Source organism: Miniopterus schreibersii (genome assembly GCF_964146895.1).
Source record: "Miniopterus schreibersii genome assembly, chromosome: 5".
NCBI classification, from domain to species: Eukaryota; Metazoa; Chordata; class Mammalia; order Chiroptera; family Miniopteridae; genus Miniopterus; species Miniopterus schreibersii.
The window spans coordinates 20,011,194-20,022,607 of NC_138106.1; the positions used below are offsets into that span (position 1 = coordinate 20,011,194).

General features: G+C 36.7%; 1 protein-coding gene across 1 annotated transcript in view; it reads left to right on the top strand.

Annotated features, from left to right (window-relative positions):
* GFM1 (G elongation factor mitochondrial 1) overlaps positions 1 to 9,180 on the top strand; it is a 35,287-nt gene extending 26,107 nt beyond the window's left edge. Inside the window, exons 14-18 of the mRNA XM_081139159.1 lie at positions 2,794 to 2,956; positions 4,577 to 4,721; positions 7,148 to 7,308; positions 8,058 to 8,111; positions 8,229 to 9,180. Of these exons, the coding sequence (XP_080995285.1) occupies positions 2,794 to 2,956; positions 4,577 to 4,721; positions 7,148 to 7,308; positions 8,058 to 8,111; positions 8,229 to 8,360 (655 nt within the window). The 3' untranslated portion in view covers positions 8,361 to 9,180. The remainder of the gene's footprint in view (positions 1 to 2,793; positions 2,957 to 4,576; positions 4,722 to 7,147; positions 7,309 to 8,057; positions 8,112 to 8,228) is intronic.
* Positions 9,181 to 11,414: the final 2,234 nt, after the last annotated feature.

Here is an 11,414-nt window from a genome sequence, read left to right on the forward strand (position 1 = left end):
TGACTGGTGTGGCTCAGTTGGTTGAGCGTTGTCCTGTGCACCAAGAGGTCACCGGTTCCATTCCTGGTCAGGGCACATGCCTGGGTTCCAGGCTCGATCTCTGGTGGGCATGCAGGAAGCAGCCATTCGGTGTTTCTTTCTCTCACTGATGTCTGTCTCTCCCCCTCTCCCTCCTTCTCTCTCTAAAATCAATAAAAACATTTTAAAAAATACTATGTTAAGAGAATCTCCTTATATAATTCCTATATTTGAGTCCCTGAAATCTTACTGAAGCTTCATGAATGGTTCGTCAAGAGATCATTATCCTCAAATAATGTATAGATTATCTTGAAAGTAACAAAGTTATTATTGGTCTCTGGGATCAGATAAATCAAATTATGATTTTATATAATTGTATAAACATAAAAGTAAGTAAAAATGCCTATGGCTTGCAACTTTGGTCCAACTATAAAGTCAAAATGAATCTGTAAAAGATAATAAAACCAGCACAGTTCTAAATAACATTAATTTTAATGTGAGAAATGATATTTTGCCAAAACTAAATTGCCTTTCACAGCATGTCAGTGATCTGAGCACAGGGGCATGGATTCTTTTACCTTCAGCATGCTTATAGTCTTCTACCTCTTCTCTACTTAAACTCTTGTAAAACCTGTTGGTGCAGCACCCTCTAATGGCTTTTGAAGTGAATGCATCATTTGCAGATCAAATCAGTTTATATTCTTTTCTTATTAGCCTTCTACAAAAATGTTTGATTAAGAGCATTGGTTTTTGTGCAAATCCTGGCTCTGCCATGTGATAGCTATATCACGTTTGGCAAGTTACTTACCTTCTGTGACCCTTAGGTTTCTCATTTGTAAAATGGTGATAAAAATAGTACCTACTTCATCAATTTGCAGTATAGAACAAGTAAGACTATCCATAAAAAGTGCTTGGTACAAACCTGGCACATAAGTGTTTTATTATCTGGCACTTGATTATAGATTCAGACGTGATGCCCGAAGCAGCAGGATGGCTTGTTTGTGAGTGGCTCACCCAGAGCAGTTATGCCCAGTAGAGCTTGAGCAGTGATGGAAATGTTCTCTGTGCTGCCCTGTACAGTAGCCATTCTCCACATGTGGCTGTTGACCACCTGAAATGTGACTAGTGCATCCAAGGAACTAAATTTTAAATTTCATTTAATTTTAATTAATTTAAATATAAGTATCAGTGGTTACTGATTACCATATGACAACGTACATCTAGAGTATGTTGTGTAGATGTTATATTATTATCAAATTGAAAAGAACATTTAAAATCAACAACTCATGCATACCCAGGCATGTCAGTGGACCACAGTTTTGGAATCCCTTCAGTAATTCTGTGGTGACTTGGCAGTTGTTTCTCTTCTGCTTTCCTTCTCTTCATTCTGATGGCAGTTTTCATCCCTCCCAGAAAATTAACCTTCCAGCATTTTGTTTTTCCCATCCCATCTTGAAGCTCTTGACCACTTGAATATTATTTAAGGGCATTTCATCAGGCACATTCAAACTTAGGCTCTTTATGAAATCTGCTTATTCCAAGCTAGTATCTCCTACCAAAATTGATATTTGTGTCTTCCAAACCATTCAAAGATATGTGTGCAGGGACACACGCTCATTAATGTCCACTTATCTGCAGACAATTTTGAAAGGAGCTGATCTCTTCCAACTGATGGTCTTGAAGAAGTTTTCATTTTAAAGAAAGAAATGCCTTGCAAACAGTAGATAATCACGAAGTTTTTTAAATGAAATAATAGCCTGTGTGTACATATGCTTAATGTGTATATAAAATGCTTACTCTGTTCTATTTATGTTGACATTAGTGGTTTGAAGTAAACACTGACCTGTGTCTATATACTTGTCTGTTGAAATGACTTATGTTTAGTTATTATCATTTTGCCATTAATCATTTTTGGATGTTAATTATTCCACCTGAAACTCCCTTTTCTTGTATTGCATCAGTCCATAATGTGCAAGTAGTAATATCAAATAGGACCTATCTGAAAAAGTTAACTGCAGAGCTCCCATTTTCAAATAACCGTCCTTGGTTGTAGAGATTTAAGAAGAGAACACTCTCCTAGGAAAGGGAGGCCATTCCAAAGAAATGGGTAAGGTCTTCAGAATGTAGGTTACTAGAACAAGAACCTTAGGCTGGCTTATTTTAATTACTTTTACTTTTCTACTTGGGAAATAAATTTAGAATTGGCAGAATTAAGGCCATGGATTATTTTGGTGGTATACCCACCCTCCTCAACCTCTTAAGAACAGAAAAAGGAGAGGATTCCTTTGTAGTTTTATTTTTATTTTTTTCTAATATGTTTTTACTGATTTCAGAGAGAGGAAGGGAGAGGGAGAGAGGGAGAAAGAAACATCAGTGATGAGAGAGATTCATTGATGGGCTGCCTCCTGCACTCCCCTTACTGGGGATCTAGCTGCCAACCCGGGCATTTTTGCATTTTTGAGTTATTCTACCTGAAACTCCCTTTTCTTGTATTGCATCAGTCCATAATGTGCAAGTAGTAATATCAAATAGGACCTATCTGAACCGTGACTTTCTGGTTCATAGGCTGATGTTCAACCACTGAGCCATGCTGGCTGGGTGAGGATTCCTTTTTAAATAAGGTCTACAATAAAATTTTATAGCAAGGCCATCATATTCAAAGAAAAATGTGAAAATAATGAAATGTGGTTTTTTCATTTAAATTAGTAGGAGTTATTTCATTTTGGTAATTACATAATGCTATGTTGTTGTTTTTTCCTCCTAAATCTCTTATAGGTTTGAGTTTACACATAAAAAGCAATCAGGTGGTGCAGGGCAGTTTGGAAAAGTGATAGGTGTCCTGGAGCCTATGGACCCAGAAAACTACACTAAGTTGGAGTTTTCAGATGAAACATTTGGGTCAAATGTTCCAAAGCAATTTGTGCCTGCTGTAGAAAAGGTAAACAACAACAACAACATAAAACTTTTCCTGCATTTTAAAAAATCAAAAATATTGTATTAGATATCCAGTCATATTTCTATCACATTGTCTCCCATGTTTCATTTCAGTTATAGTACTGCTTCTTGATCTAGTTGTTAAGCTTTCCGTCTGATTTAGAATCTTTAATTCGTTAAGTTCAAGCGCTGTAAGTATATTGTATGACAATGAAGGGAAATCATTCTGTTTCTTAATCATGGTTATTTCTCTTGGTAAGTTGATCAAGTTATTTCTTTCTCTTGATAAATTGAAACTACTCCATTGACTGTAATCAGCAATTGAAATTTATAGTAGTTATTAAGGATTTATGAAGGTTTTAGGTGACTTTTGTAGTAGAACGGTCATTCATTTAGATTCCCAACACCTGGGTGCTGCTGTCAAATCTGCTACTGGTTACTCTGCTCTTTGGTAAATCACAGTGTTCAGAGCCAGCTTCTTTATCTGTAAAGTGAGTCTAAAATTTTTAAATTTAAACCCCTCACAAAACTGAGGATCAGATAAGACTGTGACATTTCTTTGGGAATTGCGAAGTGCTTTGCACAAAGTGGTTAGTATTTTGTTTGCTTTCTAGGTCACTGGTTTTAAGACTGTTGTAAACTTTAGTAACTGTCTATTCTTACAGATTGAGTTGTTTTTTTAACCTTTTAACTTACGTATCTTTATTAACAGATTATTATTTTGGTTTCAGTAGTGATAGCATTTTGTGTGATCGGTGTATTTTACTCATTATACTTCATTTCAAGACAGTCTTTTGTCATTCACACACTTTTAAATTATCTTCTTTTCTCCAGGATTAATGTAGCTGAATGAGAACTTAGATTTTTTTTTTAGCATACAGAGTTTACAGTTTCTAAATATCAGATATTTTAGTGTATGTGCAGTCGTGTGATTATTTTGCAAGAAAAACTAACTTGAATTGTAGGAGCTCTACAAATATATGTTAAGTGATTGAATGAAAAGACTTGTGAACTTACCAAATTGTACTCTTTAAATATGTATCATTCATTGTATATCATACCTCAATGAAGCTATTTTTTTTAAAAGAAGAAATGCATTTGGGAAAATTACCTTTTAATTTTAGTTCTTCGGACTAAAATTTAGTGTGTAACACTAAAGCTGGATGTAGTGATCTGCCAGTGAGGGAAAGCAGTGACAGGTATATAGTAGGCGCTCAAGACCCGGCTGCTGAATCAATGCCAATTTTGGTGTTTTCTTTTAGGGAGTTCCTTTGATTTGCCTTTCCTGTTTCCTCCTGGTGAAATTAAGATCGTGCTGTCTCTGTAGTGGGTTATGTAATTCCCGAAGATGAGGTTTTGAGAAAGTGATTGTTACCATTCTCAGAATCACTTTTGAACCAGCTCACACCTTTAACTAATATGCTTTTCCAAGGGATTATTCATCTAGATGCCACAATAATTAAATAGTAAAGCTGTTCAACTTTTTTAAACTTCTTTTTTGAGAAGTGAAATATAGCATACATAAAAATGTTAAACTTCTGAGTGCTGACGTGTTGGGGGGTTCTTGGTAATGCACCTGCAAGTGAAATCCACTTACTCCAGAAGTGGTGTTGTTCATTAACAGGGGTTTTTGGATGCCTGCGAGAAGGGCCCTCTGTCTGGTCACAAGCTCTCTGGGCTCCGGTTTGTCCTGCAAGATGGAGCGCATCACATGGTTGATTCCAACGAAATCTCGTTCATCCGCGCAGGAGAAGGAGCTGTAAAGCAAGGTATGCGGCGTCCTAGCACTGGCTGCCTCACGGGACTGTTCTCGCTGTGCTGTTTTGGTCTTCCCTTCCCAGAGCACTGGGTGGCACACCAGGGAACACAGCTAGTCCTGGGCAAATAATTACAGAATTGAAGTGAGTGTAGGTTACTGTGTTCTCTTCCTTGCAGAATTAAAAGCCTACCCTGTTCTCCTACATCATCTGTTAATTTTTATATATTTAAAGTCATAAATAATCTGTAAGTTCTGTTTTAATAGAAAACACAGAAATACTCAGAATTCTAAGAAATATTTTAAAGACACATTAACTGCAGCCATGCTATTTTTTTGTAGTTTATTCAGCTGTCAGGAAATCCATATGTTTATAAATAACTTTCATGTAGGACATTGAAGGCTTTTAGGCATTTTGAGGATGGCAAAGTATTTTGAAAGAATTCAGTAACCCTTATTCACAGTGCAGACTTCTTGCTAAACTGCTAAAATTGTCAGCCTTTCTCACAGAGAATAATATGTATATTAAAACCTTTATGAAACAGAGCCCTAAGCAATTGCAAATATATCTGATTCATTGCTTTTAAGAGAGAAAAGCAAATGACAACACAGGGTTTGCCATCAGGGTTATTTAACAAAGGAACTTCAAAGTTGTGTCCTGAAGCCTGAAAGCTCATTCTCCTTGTATCCCTTCCATCCGTTATGTGATAATTTGTAAGTGTCTTTAGTGGTGTCTTTAGGAGAATTATGTCATGATTGACAAAACATGTCAGAAATGTTTTAAGCATTTCATTTCAGAATGGACAGTAGAAAATTAGGTTAATCCACACATTTTCTAAGCATTCTGTGAATCAGGGTTTTATTGATTCCGTCTGAATTTTGGACTTTATGTTGTTTTTGGTCTGTTTGCATATGTGATCAGCCGGGGGGGGGGGGGGGGGGGGCAATGGGTGGAAAAGGTTACTCATACCTGTCTTATCTTCACAGTGACCTTACAGCTGAGAAAATAAGGACTCAGAATAGTTAATTGAGTGGCTCAAGGTTACATGCTAGTCAGTGTTGGAGCTGAGAGTTACACCCAGGCCAGAGTCCTGGCCCTTGACCACCACCTCACTCGTTCAGCAGCCCACTTAATACATGACCACCACACTTCTTACTGTGACAAATGCTGATTGAGATATAATGTAAGAATGTGAAGAATATTAATAAAACTATGTGTTAAGTGGGATAAAAAATAAACCCAATGGATATAACACTGGGTTTTACTGCTTAAATAGCCGTTAGTATCCAGTCCAATGTCTTTAATTTTTTTTTTTATTCCTCACTCGAAATACGTTTATTGATTTTAGAGAGAGGAAGGGAAAGAGAAGGAGAGAGACATCAATTGGCTGCCTCTCGTAGGAACCCTGACTGGGGACCCTGAACCAGAATCAAACCCATGACCTTTTGGCGTGTGGGATGATGCTCCAGCCAGCTGAGCCACACTGGCCAGGGCTGTGTTTCGTTTTTAAGTGAAGAAACTTGAAACGTGGACAATCTTGTATTTTCCAAAAGACATATAACTTATTAGAGGCAGAGTAGAAACTAGAAACTTGGTCTTCCTAATTCTCAATTAGATGTTGAAATTGTTCGGCCTAGAAAAGGAAAGACAGATCTCAGACATGACTTGGTTATTGTCTCCAAATATGTGGATGGTGCCCTCCTCCGCTCTCCCACCTGTGGTAGAAGTTGTTTCCTATAGTTAAAATAACTCTGCCAGGGACCAACAAGGAAGAATTGGCTTTCCTTGGTCCGAGACTCAGCAGTTAGTGTCTTTACTTCTGAAGGCTTCCAGAAGAGAGAATACGTACTCTCAGCTCCATAATTTAAATAGTAAAGGATTTAATCAGATGTGGTTTTAAGACCCCTTTTATATTATCCTCTGCAGCTTAATGATTTTTAAGGTTAAAAATACGGTAATGATAATGCTAGTACTAGTCTGGCCGGCGTGGCTCGGTGGTTGAGCGTGGACCTATGAACCAGGATGGTCATGGTTCGATTCCCGTTCAGGGCACACACCGGGTTGCCCGCTTGCTCCCCTGCAGGGGGTGTGCAGCAGGCAGCTGAGCAGTGACTCTCATCATTGATGTTTCTGTCTCTCTCTCTCTCCCCTCCCCCGCTCCCTTCCTCTCTGAAATCAATAAGAGCATTTTTTTTAAAAAAGAGGAAAGAAAATACTAATACTAAAACTTGGTTTTGTTTTATTGAAATTTCCATTTAGAAGAGTGACTGTTACTGATACCAGAAAAATGAGTCCCGGTTAAGTATTTTAACCTCATCATTTAACCTCATCGAACCCTTTGGGAGAGCACCTTCTATCCCCCTTTTGTACATCTGGATAAAAAAGTGTTCCAGTTTGCTTCAAGATTAATAAACTAATTTTTTTTTTTTTAAATCCAGCCTTGGCAAATGCAACAGTATGTATTCTTGAACCCATTATGTCTGTGGAAGTTATGGCCCCGAATGAATTTCAGGGACCAGTGATTGCAGGAATTAATCGGCGCCATGGGGTAATCACCGGACAAGATGGAATCGAGGACTATTTTACACTGTATGCAGATGTAAGTACTGTTGGTCACTGCCAGTCTTGCTTTTATTAACCACAGCAGGAAATTAGAGTTAGCTTTTGTTTTGGGAGATTGTAGAGTGAATTGACACATTTCCCTGGCTATTTGAGTGTTGAATTTGTGGCTTTTATATTATATGTGGCAATTTCTATAATTTGCTGTTAGAGCAACTCTTAAGTGTGAAAGCTAAGAATAAGATTCATTTCATGTAGACCTTATGTGAATATGTCATTTTCTTAGATACTTAGTTATCTTTCTTTCTCATAGCTTTCTTTGCATGGCTGCTTTATGTTATCATTTATTGGGATAATATTTAATTTCTTTTCTTAAATGTCATGGGAGAAAGTAATTTATCACATTCCATAAGGCTTCCTAGGAGACACTGCTATCAGCATGTCATTGAAGTGTCCCAAGGAAAGTTGTATGAACAGTTTCACAGAAGAAACACTTCTGAATGCCGAGCTGGGCAGAGTGGAGTGGGGGTGATGAGGGAAGGCTGTCAGCGACGGCCACTCTGTGAAACTGAAGCATTTGGTTTCTAGTTGTATCAAATGAAATTATGTTCAAGTAGGATTTCTACTTGCAGTAAAACAAAAATGTTTCTCTTTGGCTTTTAGTTCTTTTAAACCAAGAGTTGTTAGTAGAAATCTAAGTCTAAAGGAATTAAATGGCTAAGCCTCTCTGTGTTTTTCTCAAATATTTTCAAGAAGTAATGGTAAACTATCTACTGTGTTTGTTTCCAGGTCCCTCTAAATGATATGTTTGGTTATGCCACTGAGCTTAGGTCATGCACTGAGGTAAGCAAGTGTTTACATTTTACTTTAGTCCCCTTGTAAAATCTTGTCTTTGCATGACTTTACCTGATTATTATAAAAAGTTTTTTTTTAATCTCTGCTATGTTTTTTAACTCCCAGGGGAAGGGAGAGTACACAATGGAATACTGCAGATATCAGCCATGTTCGCCATCCACCCAAGAGGAACTCATTAATAAGTATTTGGAAGCTACAGGTCAACTTCCTGTAAAAAAAGGAAAAGCCAAGAACTAACTTTCCTCACTTACATTGACTAACTTTTACTGAATCTGCAGGGTTTAGATATTTTAATGGCTTCCAGTAGAATGAATTCAGGCAGAAACAAGGAGTTTTAGAAGCCCTTTCTATTATATTCAGGAGCTCTTATCATATCAAACTTAATTCTCTGTATATCTCAACTTTATTGAGTGGTTTTTAGTTCACTGAAAAACCTCAAATAAAATATGATTATTACTGAAATTAATATTTATTTTAAGGGGGAGAAGATATATCAGTTACACTTCTAGGCTAAGAATGTATGTAACTTTCCTTTCCAAATTTTTATCATAAGAATTTTTAACAAAAAACTGAAAGAACAGGACAAAGAACAGTCATATACCTTCCATCTAGTCTTAACAATGAATGGTTTTTCTCAACAATCTGTTAATCAGATAATTTGTTTTGTAATATTTATCTGTTTGTTGTCTATATGTCTCATACTTTTATTTTTTTAAATTTTTTTAAATTATTGTTTTACTAAATACTTGAAATTGAATTGCACATATCATGACAGGCTTTTTTGTTTTAAGAGTAGATTCCACATGACCTTGATAGAGAATGTTTTCAGTTTCTTTATTGGGATATTAAAATGCCAGCTAAATTTCTAGATATTTTATGTAGAGCTGATTGCTTTAATTTGTGGGTTCTGCAAATTTGAAGCTATCATCTTTCAAGAGTATCGATGTTACTTTCCAGTGGACCTATGAGGTTAAAAAACAGACCCTGTATATGCAATTCTCATTTATGTTCACCTGAAGGTTTCTGCAGCTCTAAATAAAATATAATTTTCAGAGTTCCTCCTAGTTAGTTTCATTCATCTCCTAAATGCTTGTTGAATTTGAGTCTGTTGGAATTTATCATATTGTATTCATTGAGATTGTGAAAGAACAAATATTAAGCTTTTGTTTTTGGAATAAGTTGGACTTCCCTGGCAGGTCTACCATATCGTTCAGCATCACTTTGCCCAGAAATCATCTGATGCGATAGACATATCCAAAATCTTTCCCTTGGTGAGTAATAGAAATAAAATAACTTCCAAATTCTTTTGTTTTTCTTGATTTATAGATTGGGCTTTATAACTTAAGGTTTCTAGAAAAAAGTTCTTTAAAAAGTATTGAGCACGTTTTCAAGGCATTTGCTAAACGCTTTAAACGCATTATCTAATTTACTTTTCTCTCCCCTGTGAAAGTAGGTACTATTATATCCACTTTGTAATAGAAGCAGCAAAAGTACAGAGAAGGTAAATCCCATGTCCAAGACCATGCAGCTCGTTCTGTTTTCAGTTGATAATTTAAATTGATTATTCATCTCAAGTGCATTTTTCCACAAACATGTCCGTTGCTACTACCCCATCAAACCTGAAAAATGCTGTTGCATTGGCATTTCATCAGCCCCTTGTGCTCTTCAAAGTCACTTAGAATATTGTCCCTGAGGAAGAAATGCTTTCGTGAAATTCAGCACAGTTCCTCTGGCTATTGCTAGCAGTCAGAAAAACTGGAAAGCTAGAACTAAGATAGGTAAATGTTGATGTTTTTAACTTGTTAAACATTCTGGTCATAAAGATAGAGTTTCAGAAAAGAGCGTGGTTATCTGATCCCACTCCAGCATTTCATAGGCGATGGCACAGGCCCAGCTGGCGGAGTAGCTAGAATAGGATCACATAGGGACAGATCAGGACCAGAACCCACACTTCTTGCTAACTCATTAGTTTGGTTATAGTTGGTAAAGACCACATACCAGCCAGTCTGTAGCAAGAAGGAAATTAATGAGAATTATCAATGAGGATTTTTTCAAATACTGCTGTTGTGGAAGATAATTGTTGGCTAATTTAAAGGACAGCATTGCTTGTGTTGGAGAATGGTAGCAGCCCAAGCAGTATCGTCCTGATTCCTGTCCCTGGCGCACATTAAAAATCACCTGGGGAGCTTTGAAAGAAACACCCAGGTCAACCCCTGGATAGTCTGATTCTCTGGATCAAGATCAAAAGTTTTCCAAGTGACTATAATACACAGGTAAGGCTAAAGGCCACTGCAGTGTTCCCTGCACCTTTAAGATGTGATATGGAAGATTGATTCAGGTGTGTCCTATAACTAATGTTATTTTTTGTGGTGGTAGAGTTTTGGCCAGTGGTTCTTAGTTTGATAACTTTACCTTTAAAAAAAGACAATCGATTTTCTGTTATTACTTTCCTTCTGCTCTCAGATTGTTTAGTTGTAAAATCACAAAAATGTTATCAATTCTGAAGTTTTATTTTAATATTTTTGAAATATGGATGAGTCTTAAAATTGATGCAGATGAAACTAGGCAGCCACGAGGTAGTAGTAAATTGTGACCTGACGGAATACATCTCTTAGTAGAAGACACTTATTTGCATTGCTCACACTATAAATTGTTGAATTATAGCTTTAATACTGCTTAAAGTGTCTTCAGATAACACTGGAGTGCATCATTGAAATAGTTAACTGTATTCAAGACAATTTATTGGGAGGATTCATTCAAATAAGTGCCAGGCAGCATGTCGAGTAACTGTAGGGCTTTGAAAGCCAGGGAAGGTCACAGAACAGGTTCTAAGCTGAGAAAAATTGAGGTAATAAAGTCATGTCATGAAGGACTATCATTCAAGGGCAAATATAAAAACTTCCAGCTGACTTTCAAAAGAACTTGTTTAGCTTCTAACAATTCATAATTCAGGTAGGAAAAAAACGATGTGTAGAATCAAATGGAATGTAGACCAAATCCTGGTACCATTGGGTATGTCTTTTTTCTGAAAGAGGCTGGCAGAATGAAAGTGGTGCTGTATATGACTGTCGTTGGCTCAGTGATTCAGAAGAATTTAGACTTAATGAAAAGAGGGCTTAGGGAATTTAGAGTTTTTCATGTTATGTCAAGGCAGATGAAGTAATTTTTCTCTGCTGTAAACTAACAAAATGAGTGTTAGTAAAATCAAATATCGGCAATTTTAGATTTTGGGCTAGAAAAGATGTTCTAATGGTGATACTGAGAAAATTTTAGTAGGTTTAATTTTTGTGG